Raw genomic sequence first — 16,915 nt, forward strand, 5'->3', positions numbered from 1 at the left:
CACTTGTACCAACTACTGCTATTAATTTGCATATAATTTTGGGTAACACAACAGACAAATGGATTATGGTAAATTTGCTGTCATCACTAGAGGTTTTCCCATATCCCTTACAGGATATTCCGAAAATGGCTGAACACATGTCAAGTGCAGAAGGGCTGCTTCTTTAAAAGATTTCAGAGTTGAATGACGCGAGTCATATCACCAAATACATGTAATAGTAGTAATCAATACAAGTGTAGTAACGGCAATAACAAGCCTGATTGGACTGTTCCTTTGATGTGGGTGTCTGGTGAATTTTCAAACAAAGGCTTTTCCTGAACTTTTGTCACATTATTTTGAACATATATTTTTGTTTGATTTAAGAATTCAAAATGTACTCAAGTATTCTGTCTTTTTTGTTTGTTTTGCGTTGATATTGATTAAACACCACTTGAACATACAATTATGGAGCACAAAGTAGGAACTACGCCGAACAAAAACTGAATTACCTGGTTCACATATTGCGAGTTCAGCACTCCATGTTCGAGTAGTACAAGATATTGTAGCCTCCCCACTTATAGTATAACCATCATCACAGGTAAGGGTTACACTTGTACCACTACTAACATCTGTGGTGGACAAAGAGCCTCCTTCTGGTGCTGTCAAAGATTCACAATCTGCAAAATAGAAATAATACAGGTATCACGATATGTTTACTAATCCTCTAAACAAAGTTGAATAAATAAATAAACATGCTTAATATACCCCTCTTTCTAACTGACACAAATAAAACTTAGAAATATACACACCAATCACAAATTTAACATTTAATATTTTTTTTAAACCTTTCCTTTAAACTAAATTTGCGAAATATTACAAAATCACAGAACTGATAATTGTGATGATACACATAGACGACTTCTGTTTCAGTTAGCTTGGTCATTATGAGGTTTTATGAAGTGATTGTAGAATCATGATTATTTTTGGTTTTGAAACATAAACTTTTTTATCCTCTTGTTTTGCCTTGAAGTTATAATAAGTCCATAGAGAAGGTTAGTAAAGTTTTCAAAGATTGGGTTATTCGATGAGCTTTTCTCTTTCTTTATTTTCTGTACCTGTTATTTTATATACAATCCACTAAGATGTGAAACTAGTCAAAAAGTCAGGTAGTTTTTGTACTTATTTACTACACGCGTAGTGATAACTTTTACTTAACACGTGGCACTTGCTTCATGTCGTTGCAAAATATGATCTGAGTTCTACATTCAGAGCTATACCAATTGGAACCAGTTTACCTTTGATGCATATTGCGAGTTCAGCACTCCATGATCCAGTTGTACAAGATATTGTAGCCTCACCACTTATTGTATAACCATCATCACAGATAACGGTTACACTTGTACCACTACTAACATCTGTGGACGACAAAGAACCTCCTTCTGGTGCTGTCAAAGGTGTACACTCATCTGACAAATAAAAACAACAACACGTCTCTGTTAATGAAACAAATAAAAATGTACGCAATGGAGTCACACAGACCAGAGATGTAGATAATAATTTCAGTAGCTGATAAAAATAAATACGCCCCTCTGTAATTTCTTTCCAGCTACTCTTTCAGGATTTGTGTTCAGAAATTTTTTGTTACAACCACTATATATCCGTTGTTAACCTGAGCAGATTAATTTTCCTCCTCGTAGGGTTTACTTTCTAATTTTCTGATTTTACCTACTACTTTTAGCTACATCCTGTTTTAAGTAAGATATCATCCTATTAAAGCTGAGCGCTGCGAATATCCAACAAACACAACAATTTTTGATATCTTGTGATATCTTATGGACAGCTTGTTCGTGATGCAACCGGTTTTACCCAAAGCACCACTGCAATTGTAAGATGCAACCCACCTAGTTCTATATAGACAAGAAATAACGTTTACTAGAAAGGATTCATCACTTTAGAATCCGACCACAGTATTTTATTTTCCTGCTTACCTGGTTCGCATACTGCGAGTTCAGCACTCCATGATCCAGTAATACAAGATATTGTAGCCTCACCGCTTATTGTATAACCATCATCACAGATAACGGTTACACTTGTACCACTACTAACATCTGTGGACGACAAAGAGCCTCCTTCTGGTGCTGTCAGAGGTTTACAATCATCTGACAAATAAAAACAATAATACATCTGTATAAAGGGAACAATGAAAACATAGACAATCTGGCAGAAAAGTGTTGTTATTACTGTAAAATACAATTAACCATGCAATGGATAGTGAAACTTTAAAGTAAATGAGATGCGATTCCTCAAATCTTTAATGCCTATCTGGATTGATGGTAAAAATTGTTATGGGATCTACACTACTCGCATACCTAGGCCTGTTATAGGTCTCCTTTGATGAAGCAATAATTCTTACTTACCTGCTCACTCCAATTGTCTTTTTTTTTTTTTTTTAAACTCTTTCATCACCACACCCATTTACATATTTGATTAAATCTAAAAACATTTGAGATTAATTTTTGGGTGTAGTCAATCTTGCTAAACTCCCCTTTAGAATACGGTCACACGTGACAAACGAATATTATTCTTGTTCTTACCAGGTTCGCATATTGCGAGTTCGGCACTCCATTTTCCAGCAGTACAAGATATTGTAGCCTCACCACTTATAGTATAACCATCATCACAGATAACGGTTACACTTGTACCACTACTAACATCTGTGGACGACAAGGAGCCTCCTTCTGGTTCTGTCAGAGGTTTACAATCATCTGACAAATAAAACCAAAGAATACGTCTCTGTCATAATGTCAATGTGTAAATAGACACTGTCAGACAAACCGGTTATACATTGTTACAATATGTGTCAATTCTGTAGAGAAGGACGAATGGCTTAGAAAATAATGACGGTTGAACATTTGAAACCATAAGTATATCAAACTTGGCATGTTAGGAATGCTGTGCTTGGTAGATAGTTAACATGAAGTAGCCCAATATCGTACCAACGTACACATACTTTGCTAAGTTTAGTTATACCACAGACACTTGGTTCTAAGACTTTCCAATGACCATAATGATTGGCATCGGATAGCTTGTTTTATTTATATACTCTTGGACTGCTCATGTTCAGTCTATCTTTGATTTTTAACCCCATACAACTTGACCTAGCATATGCTAAGGTCAGTTTTATGATTGCTTGGGAACTTTGAAATTGTTCAGATTCGAGAATGCCATTCTAAAACACCTTAGCATTACAGGTGCTATTGGAGGGGGTCATGGTTGCCATGAACTTAACCCTGTTTATTTGGAATGCTTCCACCTCTTACCACAAATCTCTTCTCCCAGAGAACATTATCCCTAGATATCTAAATATTATATAAGAGTACGCATATTTATTCCGTTTCAATTAGCCTGACGCCATTTTTGAATATTAAATGATATTCTATGGACCGTGGTTTTAGAAATAAAACTCTTCTTTCTAAACACTAGAATTGTTGTCAATATTGAAGAGAGATTACTTATAATGTGAAATGTTATTCGTCCACAAAATTTGACAAAAATCCTATTTCATAACTTACCAGGTTCGCATACTGCAAGTTCAGCACTCCATGATCCAGCAGTACAAGATATAGTAGCCTCACCACTTATTGTATAACCATCATCACAGGTAACGGTTACACTTGTACCACTACTAACATCTGTGGACGACAAAGAGCCTCCTTCTGGTGCTGTCAGAGGTTTACAATCATCTGCAACATAAATATAGGAATATTTCAATTATTCTCAGTGATAGAAATGGAAAATGACAACCAGACCAGAAACCTAATTGTAAAGCGTTGAAGGGGTGAACCTGTGGTCATTTCATATAGATGATCTTACTTCGATCTGAAAACACATGTTGAAAAATGTGTTGATGTCTACTAGAGGTGTACCAATTTGTTATGATCTTATTTGCCTAAATCTAGTAATTACATCTGCCAAAACTCGCTAGTTCGAATGACAGGGTCATCGTTGTTAGGGACTTTGTCTTCTTTTGAAATTGTTGTACCCAAGATACACCTATACCCCCCCCCCCCGACTTTCCTCCTTAAAGTAGCATATCCCAGACTGATCACAACAAGTCTTCTAAATGAAGGTAATATTTGACAAAATTGGTAACTCGTGAGGAGATCATGCTGCCTTGACGAATTCAATATGTGATGAGGATAAACCTTACCAAATCCAGTAGGACAGGTTTAATATGTCATTTTCCTGCAAATTACTTTCAAGGGCCCAGTTTGTATAATCTTCCAGAATATTATACCAGTAAGCAATCTACCCAGCAGTTGACGTCATTTGACCAAGATAGTTTAATCCCGGTAAATAAAGAGTATCCTAGAAACAATTTAATTTGACATACATTGGGGATAAAAATATCAATTTGGCCTACTAATTAGGATATGAATGCAATGCAAATGAATTACCTGGTTCGCATATTGCGAGTTCAGCACTCCATTTTCCAGTAATACAAGATATTGTAGCCTCGCCACTTATTGTATAACCATCGTCACAGGTAACGGTTACACTTTTACCACTACTAACATCTGTGGACGACAAAGAGCCTCCTTCTGGTGCTGTCAAAGGTTTGCAATCTGGAAAATAGAAACAAAACTAAGCTTCTCTCCCTCTTATGTACGAACAGCATGTAAAAAGTCAATGAAAGGATGTGAGAATAGTAGTGTATCACTGTATGTAATATACGAATAAAGGGCGTTATATACATAATGGTGAATAATGAATAATAACAAATACATGATGTTTGTTGCACTCACATGTCTTTGTACATTTTACAATGTCAAGATATAGGTTCAATACTTGTAGAAAGTACTTCAAAGAGAGTCGTGTCTGTTTTCAAAATGTCATGTTGTTTTGCCGAAATATGTAAACTGTTTCAAGTCATCATGTCAGATATGCCCCATGATATGGCCATACTTATTCTGGCCGATTTAGCACGGATTTGATTTAATTCAAATTAAGCTTTGAGTGTAAAAGTACGAATATAAAGTGATTGGAAATTGCATACCTGGGATACATACTGCTAGTTCACCACTCCATGATCCAACAGTACAAGATATTGTAGCCTCACCACTTATTGTATAACCATCGTCACAGATAACGGTTACACTTGTACCACTACTAACATCTGTGGACGACAAGGAGCCTCCTTCCGGTGCTGTCAAAGGTGTACAGTCATCTGACAAAAGTGGAACACACAGGATTAAATGTATGTCAAATAATTTCATGTCAGGTTAAAACAATGACCCAAGCTTGAATATTTCACCAAGAGTATCATTTCCACATCTAAATGACGCATGCGTATTGATCATATCATCGTATTCATCTAGACATCACTTGGAACATCTCTATCAACTATTAAACCTATTTGAAAAGTATTTTGTAGGTTAAAATTTTTGACTCAAAATAACTTTTTCTATCTAATTTGAAGGATCATTTGTATACCAAGGATCATATCACCTGTATTGAGTAGTTTTTCACCTGCCAATACCCACTGTCATGGTTGTCGTAACAATTGTTCACCTGCCAATACCCACCCCACTGTCATGGTTGTCGTAGCAGTTGTTGTTCACCTTGTGATCAGAAATCACATCTTAACCTAATTTACATATCACTATCTTTCTCTGCTGTATCATAACCACATTGGCAGACATACATTTTACCATAACTATGGCACTAATGAACATAAAATTCAGTTTCACAATTATTTTGATCTAGCAGTGAGAGGGCGTCAGTTTCGTTGATCTCTTAGTTGGTGTTCATCTAGTGAGAGGCGGTTCATGTAGAAGAGTGCCCATTACAATAACATCGATACTGACGTGAAGTAAACAGTAAAAATACAAATTTGGACACTGAATGCAAATAGAGTACCTGGTTCGCATATGGCCAGTTCAGCGCTCCATGACCCATCAGTACAAGTTATTGTATCGACACCACTTATTGTGTATCCTTTATCACAGGTAAGGGTTACACTTATACCACTACCAACATCTGTGGACGACAAGGAGCCTCCTTCTGACACTGTCAAAGCTTCGCATTCCTCTGTTAATAAGATAAAATACAATCAGTGTATCTGCGTGCCTGTTTGTCTGTTTGTTTGTTTGTCTGTCTGTCTGTCTGTCTGTCTGTCTGTCTGTCTGTCTGTCTGCCTGTCTGTCTGTCTGTCTGTCTGTCTGTCTGTCTGTCTGTCTGTCTGTCTGTCTGTCTAGCCAAACAATGATGTTGATTTGTAGATACTTATTCTATTGTCCATAATACTATCTTTTGGTGTTTAAAGTCTCTTGGACATCACTTTAATTGTTTTATTCATTTGTGCATACCCTGGGCCATGCAGATAGGCTTTTATAAAAAATTTGCATACCAAATGTCGCATTACTCTAAACAAATATTCACTCGGACACCCCAGGGAAAAACCTATCATGTAATTAGAAATCTGATAAACAGACTTTGAGATAAATTCTTTTAAAAATCGTATTTTGTGTAAGTAGTAAGATAAGATAACAATTAATATAAAGTAAGAACTTTTAAAGTGCCAAAATCCAAAGTAATATTGTTCAAAGGCGATCCATAATGCATAAAAGTACAAAAAGTCAAGTCATTTTGTTGATCTGACATCAGTATTTCTATATCTTTGTCATATTTCCGAAGCAATAGGACTTTTAACTTTCGAAAATATTTGGTTTAAGTAGAATGTGCCAAGTGGATAAACTTTCCATGAAAATCAAAGTTCTTCTAATCAATTCCCCTCAAACTTTGCCGTAGGATCCTTTTGAAATAATAGAAGAAATTCTGGGGTTCACCGCCTTATTTCAAGGAAACCGTCAATATAATTTGACATCGATTTAACACAGTTATCGACGGCCATATTTGATTCTAAAATGAAAAAACTTTGATATAAAAATTTGTACAGTGATCCCTGATTTTTTAAATTGAAATTTAACTGATCATAGGTTTGGGTTTTCTTCAACAAAACGGCAGCAATAGTTTAAAGAGTTTATTTCAGAGACGCTTTCTACTTTTTTTCGCTTTTTTTATCTACATTTTGTTTTCGTTTTTCTTATTAGCTACTTGTACCAAATACTACATTTGGTGCCAGTTACAAGAAAAGGAGATGGGATAACTTGAGATGGTTTCGTCCATTTTTTTTATTTCTTGGCTTTCCTTGATGAGGGGCACACGTTTGAAGTGTTGTTTTGAATACTTACTTTACACCATATGAGGAGAGTTTTCGTCACCACCCCCCCCCCCTCCCCCCGTAGCTTAGAATCCTATCGATTGAGGATTTTGATTTTTTGTTTTTCCCATCGAATTCAAATCCCCAAGCAGCATAAGGTAACAGGTTAATACGTGGTGGATTCATTGTTTGTATTTGTTTTCTACAGCTTAATAGATTTAAATAATCTATTCATACACAGTATCAAGTAAATGTTTATTCTGATTAAAATTAATCTGTTCTCAGGGTCAGTACTTATTCTTAAGTAAACAAAACTAAATTAAACTGCCTTTATAATATATGAACTTTAATCTTACCTAAAAACACGTGAAACTCGTCCAAGCTTATCCCTAGTTCACCAATCACCCTTTGCTGATAAAGAACAATCTTGCGTAGATCGGCGATACTGTACTCGACGCCATCAATAAACAGACTAGATAAGTCGCCGAAATCGCCTCTTTCAATTTTCCATTTGATCTGCAAATTACTCAAAAGAATTCGCCACTTCTCGAACTCGTCTGTTTGGAGATCAAGTCTTCCTCTCAGTTCAGTTTGATAGGCTGCCATGAAGCCAAGCATCGCCTCCAAGCCTTCCAAATTCATGACTGTTTGCTGGCCAGCTCGGCATGATTCCGAGCTCTCTGGTGGGAACGTGAACATGTAAGGACACTGTTCAGACTGCTGGCAATAATCAAGTTCATATCTGCATTCAATAAGAACTTCATTCGAACCTTGGCAATAAGTAACTGCTGCAAGTTGCAGTAGAAGAAATACTACAGGTAGCGTTTTGGCTCCGTTGTTCACCATTGTTACTTCTTATGTGTGCAGTTTACTGTGTTTTCGTTGATAATTATCTAAATTAATTCAATTTAAATACAATATGAGACAAATTTGCATACGATATCAAGTCCCCTTGTCATAGATTATCTCTTAAAGGTTATGACATCTCAAGAGGGCGCTATCAAAAAACAAAAGCCATCTTCGGCTCCTTGGGTTGATACCGTAATTACATGTAAAATGTCCATACTACAAAATAGATTTACTGTAATGCAGTGTCATGGTCTACTTTTCGTTGTTCTTTTTATGTTATTTGTTCGTTTAGAAATTCAAAAATGGAATTGTATAAAAGATATAATATCAGACTTTGATTTTAGCATGTTAATTAGTTTTCAAACATCATCAATGCTTTGTTTCTGATAATGAATGGTAGCACGATATTCGTTTTTTAGTGACAGAAAACACAGTATTTCGACAGTGAAGCTTCACACCAACGATCAGAATTACATGTACATGCATTTTGCAGGTGGCCGCACCAAATCGAGGCTGTAATCAAACCATGCATTTATCAACACGTAAGAATGATATCAGTCAATCGACAGTTTCAGCTAAAATGTCTGCTTTGGAAATCTCACTATAAGAAATTCGTCTTTCTGATAACTCAGTGGAAATTTTATTTTATTTATGTATTTCAACTTTATTCAAAGAGGGTTTAAAATCATACAGGTAACCTGGTTAGCTGACAGCTAATCTTTCCCAGGACCCTCTAAGTTGGATCATCATTTTGATAATCTTAAGAGTTTTTCGATCTAAAAATTATTTCGTTGGTTCCTTGCGTTATGTATGAGTATGAACATAATAAGGTTGATGATTTCAAAATATCGGAATGTTTGATCACGATTTTACAAACTACTACCACTGTTAATAATAATACTGGTAATTTAATGGTTTTCATTTCCACATTATCCATTTTAGATTTTTCAGAAACATTTAGGGCACATCGGAAATTAAATATTTGATTTTATTAACACAAATTGAGGATTATATTAAACACAACAACATCACGTACAGAAAAAGAAGAAAGATTTGTGGCTAGAATAATTACACATCGGCATGATCAGTCAGTTATTGTTTGTACCGTTTAGCGTTTACTCATTTTCTGTGGCCGTGGGGTTATTGTTATGCATGTTAAATGTCAAGATTTACATGAAGATCATGGTAAGTGAGTCATGGTTGCTATGATCTCAAGATAGCAACAAAGATTACGATAGTTGGAGACGAATCTCGATATAAAGATAATAGTGAATTCACAAACAACAGGTGACAGAGTCGATCTTGGTTATCGTAAGAAGATTGTTTTGAAATCGGGAAAGTCAAAGGTTGGTCCACAGGATGTTTCATCACATACCATGGATTAACCACATCCAGGACCCTGGTTTGATATCTCCCATTGTACCTCCATCTTCCAATCTTGATAACGTAAACATATTTTGTGTGCTGAAGACATAAGAGGATAGGTTGCCATGGGATACCCTATGTCTTATTGTGTAAGAATTGTGTATGTTATTCTTTTTAACTCTGATAAAAAACACATACATATGGCACTGATAACTTTCATAAAATCAGCACTTATCAAAAAGAAAGACATTCTACAGAGTTAAAAGAAATACATTACATTTATCTAACCTAAAGTTTATGTTTTCGTATAAACCTTATTTTGCTAACTATTATTACTCTAGTTTATATATTTACTAGTTCGTTTTAACGCCAAACACATTGCAGAAAATCCAATGAAGAAATGTAGTTTTCTGAACGGATGCAATACAGATTCCATTCTAGAATTAAAATCATTCATGTTACATGCAGTGAAGATGTGTAATTACGGTGTGTGAAGCGGAAAACATCTGTTGATGAAAAAGACTGAACATGTAACAGAAGTTGCTGTTCCTTCTGGGAAACTACTGGTCCTTACTCGATGGATCGTTGTAAACAATCTTGATGCCAAATCAACGTGCACGTGGTATCTAGCTAAATCACGAGTGGAGGTGTAAATGGTAACGATACTGTATAGGAACTAGACTACGTCGTAAACTACAGCCTCTTTCACGACACCGTCCATGACGCGTCTCAGCTCAGTTATTTCGCAGTATTGCGGAAGAAATAACAGCTCTGGTTTGCGAGAATAACTCGATACATGTTATCTCCAGCCATTTTAAAAGCATTTTGAACTTTACATTTGTAACATGATACAACATGTTGTCTTTTGCTGTAATAAAGTAAGATAGTATAATGAATAGTTTATTATCGGCAATAATTTATTTCATCTTATAATCACTTCAGTTTGTTACAATGTATTATAATATACAAACACAAATACAGCTAAACACATGTGTTCTAACATTATATTGTAAATTGTTGTTATCTACGTCACTGTAAACTTTACATTTTTCTCTGTATAAATGATGAATTACATTTGAATGAGTATTCAAGGCAATCAAGTTTGCTAACTAAGTTACATTTTGTATGTGTACTGTGTATGGGTCGGGTTGTTTGAATTTCCCGCTCACTGTTTACAGTATGAGTCTGCATGGTTTCGCTCATCCACTGTGGATAGATGGTACTTATCTCCAATCGGTTACAATTAAGGACCAACAGGTAGCTGTTAGGCCAAAAATATAGAATTGTTTCTGGTCAGCTCGCGCATCACTTAAATACCCCCACGTCAGTCTTTTTGGTGTTTGTCCAGCCCATGCAGTCTGCAGATCTGGGGAAACACAAAAATAACCCTCCCTACTTCAGCAGTAAGACTTAACTGCCATAAATAGTAGACTCAATGACAGGTTTGTTGAGATTTTTTTTAAAAATCGTGTCGTTGAGGACGCTATATAGAACATTCCATGGAATAAGACCATCTGGCTATGAAAAGAGATGTTCCAGCCGTTGAGGACGCTATAGAGCATTCCCTGGAACACAGACAACTAAACTTGTCTGTGCCTTGAATGACGACTACCTGGCATATGAAAATAGATGTTCCAGCCGTTGGGGGCGCTGTATAGAGCATTCCTCGGAATAAGACCACCTACCTATTGGTGCGATTTGCATTATGTTTTTACCTTTCACTTGAGGACTGCAGACATTTCTTGCGTAGAATAGACACCTATCTTTACCGATTCCGTGCTTATGACGTTTTTACACGGAAAGAGAGACCTGGCATGTTAATGGATTTTTTATTTAAAATTGACCCATGGGGAGGGAGTAGAATCCGTGACAAATTTCGTCCACGTCAGTCGAAACGATGATATTCCATATGTCACGTACTTGGAGACCCCCAAAGTCTTTAAATTTTGGTTCATACACATACATGTAATAATTGTTGGAATACTACAAAACATATACAATTAGTTTGTTTGAAGTATGTACAAAATTTATTTGAATACTAGTATGAAGCATACATTCTGAAGATATAGCCTAATTACTGAAAATTATCAATTATGTAAAGGAGTCATTAAAACTTAAATATATATTATCAAACTTAATATGGCACATGGACTTTGTTATATTCAATGTATCACAGACTTTGAAAGACTGGTACAAGAATCATGGGCTCTCGCAGAGCTTGGTGTTGGATATATTGGAAAGAATAAAATATATTTAATTTTCAATGTGAAATTGAGGGCTTGACTCTCAGGACTTTATGTAATACCTACTTCCGGGACCTAGGCCACTATAGGTGAGCATTCAGTACAACCATAGATGTTGAGATGTTGAGAGAAACTCCCAATGTCTATTGTCTCATTCACCTTGATTCCTTGATTCAAACTCAAGACAGTTGGTTGTATACATCACTATACGAATAACCAATCTTTACAAACTGTGATCTAAGCCCCATCCACACTATTCGCCATTCCATTTATCCCTTCAAAAGTATGTGTTGAACCATTCTTAATCTCGACATCCCTAGAAACATCACTAATATTTTCACATTTGCATTATCTTTGTTCATAGGTGTTTAACTGAGGAGTAGATTGGTTTCTTCTGTGTTCATACAAGGAAATCCTCCCAAAAATTATGCCAGCATATACATGTCCCAACATCCATTTTATCTTATGGTACAGCTACACATGACCAACTCTAGTGCTGAGGTTATGCCAATATTTCTGTTGTATTACTCATACCCTTGAAATCATGGAAGTAAAGTTAATTCATGATTATTGCAAAAATATACAAATGATTTTATTTCCATCTCAATATACCTTTGAATATTTTACATGTAAATCTTCTCTGGATCACATTCATTGTACCATACTTAAGCCAAGTTATAGTCTTGGAACAGAAAATATGGATTATATACCCTGGTCGTTCTACATCATGACAACCCGTGTCTACATCACTGGTTCTGTGGTGATTGAAACTTGATACAAGTCCAAACATTCCAAATCACCACTATTTTTCTGATTTTTCGTAAATTATGCTTGAGAGTGTATAATTATTATTCTCATATATTATTCCCCAATATTTTACTTCATTCAGCTGGAAATACTTGTGACCTCAGGGTTCGTAACTACTCGTTGAGCAACTCTTCATGACAAAGCCCACTCCCCAGGTCACTCATATCTTCCTTGGCTGAACAATACAAAAACATTGAAGAATAATTGGATGTTATTCCCCAATATTTGTCTTCGTTCAGACAAGGAAAACCTGAGTGACCTAAGGGGCTTGTCACTACAAGTCGCTAGACATGTAGTGATAACCCTCAGGTCACAAGTATTTTCATGTTGAATGAAGACAAATATTGGAGAATAACATAATTATACCTGGGCCAGCAATATCAAAGAAAAATCAGGGAAAGTACTGGCAATTTGAAGGTTTTGACTCATAGTCATATTTTGAACACAGCAGAACCAGTGATGTAGACATGTGTTGTTGTGACATAGACACGCATTGTTGTGACATAGACACGCATTGTTGTCACTTAGAACGACCCTAGTATATATTCCATATGTTTTGTTCAACTTGGCTCGTGCAACGTATAATATCTAAATATTCTTCCTTGTGATTTTCCTTATAATAGACTAAGATATAAAATTTACTGTCTATAATTATTATGAGCTGTCAGAGCAAGATGAACTTTTCCTAACAATGAGTCTGGTAAATTAGATTTGACTAACTCTTCAATTTCTGATGATGAGTATTTATCTGAAAAGTGCATAAGAAGAATTGACTCAACATCTTGAAAGAGTTCTGCATTTTGTATAATTTCGTCGAGGTGGATGTGACCTCTCTCTCTAGTTTTGTCTAGTGTTGTATCCACATCCAAGTAGGTTGCCTCCATAATCAAAAGCTTGACTTTCAGAACAGCTTCATTGCCCTTCAACTGGAAACATTCAAATGTTGTGTCACCTGAAAAGTAAATTTACAATTTTTATGAATATGGTGTGTATTTCAAAACATTAAAGAATGGCCTTGAAATTTGTTCTTAGTTTAAAATTAAATTTCATAGATATTTTAATTTTTCTGAATGAATATGAAGTGCAAGTAATAAAGAAGGTATGTGTATCTATGGCAACAACTACTCGATACAGTAGGAACACATTTGACCCTGTGGTACATGTAATACAAATAAATACGGAGAATATTTGGCCAAAAATAAAAAAATTGTTTCTGGACATTCTGTCTAAAGTTGTGCAACAACACAAAAATGTTTTTTTAATTCTCAACAAACCTGTCAATCAATCAAATATTTATGACAGTTACTGTTCGTTTTATTTAGTACTTTAGAGCAAGTGCGTATGTGGGGCATTTGCTTGTTCATGATTGGCTCTGCAGTTGTCTTCACTGAAGTAGGGAGGGTTATTTTTGTGTTTCCCCATGGGTCTGCTGACTGCATGGGCTGGACAAACATGAAAAAAAAGATCGACATGAGGGCATTCAAGTGATGCATGCGCTGACCAGAAAAAAATCTTTTTTATTCTTTTTTTCCCCACAAAATTGTGAGGGTCTGGGCAACCACAACTAGGTAATACAATAAGTGGTCACAAACAATTTGACAAGATAGGCTATAAGACTGATTGATTCATAATGGACTTGTACTATATTTCCAAAGATGCCCCATTCAAGATGGCAAGTCACTATGTTCCCTATTGAACCACTCGCTTTAGGGTTATTTATACTTGAGGTACTAATACTGGGTTATACCTGTAAATGCTATTTCTGGAACATCCTGAGTTTCTGTGACTTCAACTCCTGTCTGTTTTAGTTTAGCAATATCTTTTGGTGCCTGGCCCCTGTACTCTTCTTTCAACTTTGACTTTTGTTTCCACAGAATATACCCCTGGCTAGGTACTCTATGGACTGTCCTGAAGACTGTTGCAAAGTATCCCTGGGGCAACTAAAATTGTGAGAGACAACATTGTTGGTTAGAAATATAAAAGGTCATTTACGACACCTGTATTACATTACTCAGTATAAACACACAAACTCACACAAATGTATGCACCAGGATATGCAGTTAGTTATACCACAAATACACCCAACCACCCATCGGCACACAACACACACACACACACACACACACACACACACACACACACACACACACACACACACACACACACACACACACACACACATACATACACACACACATACATACACATACATGCACACATGCATGCACACGCGCACACACACATGCATGCACATGCACACACACACAACATATGAAAACACAGAGACATAATACAATTAAAACAATATTTGTTGATATACATACAAGAAAGACTTGCACTTATTTTGTTTCAGCAACATGACTGTTGCCTTCCACCACATCACTGTAAAAAGCTCAAGCCACTTGATGGCATCATCCCAGATACACACTACAATGAGGTCCACTGCCTTACACCACATCACTGTAAAAACCTAAAACTACTTGATGGCATCATCCCAGATACACACTACAATGAGGTCTACTGCCTTACACCACATCACAGTAAAAACCTCAAGCCACTTGATGCCATCAACCCAGGTATACACTACAAATTAGTACAATGAGGCCGACTGCATCAGCAGAACAAAAGTTATAGCTTGAGAGAATGCATTGCTGTGATACCAGTATAGCTAATACACAACATTTCATTTATATAATTCATATAATTCAACTCTCCGATTTCATAATCAACTGTTGGTGAAGTCAGATTAACCTATACCTGTATCCTTTGTCCTGGTTCAGTCTCCATAATTTGGATTTGCTTCAAGGCATCTTTGTTGTCCATGATTGCAAACATTTCAGCTGCATGAGTTAGACATGGTTTTATTACTGAGGGTACATAATACATAGCAGGCTTCATATTACCAAGTAATCTCTTTGCAGTGTGTTGTACCAGTCCTGATACATGGTCCATGTGACCATGGCTAGAAACAAATATATTGAGTATTGGTGTAAATTTGGTGTCTTTGCAAAGGACAAGGTAACACTGGGAGAGTAATGCATTATTCGGATAATAGAAATCATTAGAAGTTAGATCAATTTTATGAATATGAAAAGCTCATATTGAAAAATGTATAAAATGAAAAGGTATATATATATATATATATACACACTGATTCAAATGCCTGTGGTTATGGACCAATGGGAGCAAGTCCAATTTATATATGGCTTCTAAAAAATGAAAAACTTGAGAAAACGAGCAAAAGGCAAGAATACAAAACATACAAAGATGTCAAACAAACTAACAAAATGCACATAAAAACCGACTTGAGATGACAATCTTGTAAAATCGTATTTTTAAAATTCTCAGAGATATTAAAACTAAAGTCAATATTTGAAATACTACAACATGTCAACAAGACCATATTATATTAAAGTTGTCATACATCTCTGAATGGCAGTGTTTAAAAACATTAATTCCACTGACATTATGGTCTGTCTATTTGTAACCATGGAAACAAACTCTAACTTACCTTATAAATACATGATTACATCTAACCGAGTGACTTGTACTGTAACCAATATCAAATGCCACTTTCACTCCCTCTACTAAAACGACTATGCACGTTTCAGTGCCCGCAATAGACCAGTCGTAAATACGAAACTTTCCTATGTCCATTGTCATGGAAATCAGTTCATAATAATGTAAAACAAGAATTGACTTGCAGTGTGAAATGAAATGTTGGTCAAGAGATGAAAGAGATTTCAGGTAGTACGCGTATGATTAATCATTATATCAGATAACACAACACGATTGACACCTGAACTGCCAACTGATCAGCTGGCAAAGGTTAAAGGTCATGCAATATCGGGGATGTCACCCTATTTTATAGCTCTGGATTTATACGCTGCGGGGTTTCGACACGTTTTCTCCACTCCAGCGGAGTATAAATCCAGAGCCACCTATTTTATTGGCTTGACGGAAGCTAAACTGATTCTTGTTTAATCACTGCTTTTTCACGACATTTTCAGCTTTTACATTGTAAAGCATTATCCACCAGCAGAAATCTGTGTACTGACAATAACATTGCAAAAACAGACGTAGTAGGTATATTACGTCAACAGTGTCGTGAAAACTAAACATCATTTCATAACTTCATAAGTGTGCGGCCCCTGGAAACAACAGCGTGTCCTCCCACAATACAATTTACAAATATACAAGATCACTGCACTGTACGTTGGCGATTTTGGTAACAACCTGACCGATATGTCAAAAGTTCAGAAGAAAGAATTATATGTTCCAGATTATGAAGAAGTTGCGAAAGGTAAAACACTCTTCTTACAATTCGTTTTATACCGAAACATCGAACCACAGTCCCTCGATGACATGAGAGGAACTGTGATCGAACATATACATAGTCCGTACCTGAAGAACCTTGCTCTGGATGTATGTATACACTTCGAGGTTTCCG

General features: G+C 36.0%; 2 protein-coding genes across 2 annotated transcripts in view; one reads left to right on the forward strand and one right to left on the reverse strand.

Moving 5' to 3' along the window:
• Positions 1-13,103: 13,103 nt before the first annotated feature.
• On the reverse strand, positions 13,104-16,122 carry LOC144449223 (uncharacterized). Its single transcript, XM_078139733.1, has 4 exons — positions 15,977-16,122; positions 15,223-15,427; positions 14,213-14,405; positions 13,104-13,417 (listed from the first exon to the last, which is right to left on the reverse strand). The coding sequence occupies exons 1-4, from the start codon at positions 16,120-16,122 to the stop codon at positions 13,104-13,106; spliced, it is 858 nt and encodes a 285-aa protein (XP_077995859.1).
• A 318-nt stretch (positions 16,123-16,440) lies between these two features.
• LOC144449078 (ester hydrolase C11orf54 homolog) overlaps positions 16,441-16,915 on the forward strand; it is an 11,744-nt gene continuing 11,269 nt past the window's right edge. The window contains exon 1 of the mRNA XM_078139501.1: positions 16,441-16,768. Within this exon, the coding sequence (XP_077995627.1) occupies positions 16,711-16,768 (58 nt within the window). The 5' untranslated portion in view covers positions 16,441-16,710. The remainder of the gene's footprint in view (positions 16,769-16,915) is intronic.

Source organism: Glandiceps talaboti, chromosome 18, assembly GCF_964340395.1.
Source record: "Glandiceps talaboti chromosome 18, keGlaTala1.1, whole genome shotgun sequence".
Lineage (NCBI taxonomy): Eukaryota > Metazoa > Hemichordata > Enteropneusta > Spengelidae > Glandiceps > Glandiceps talaboti.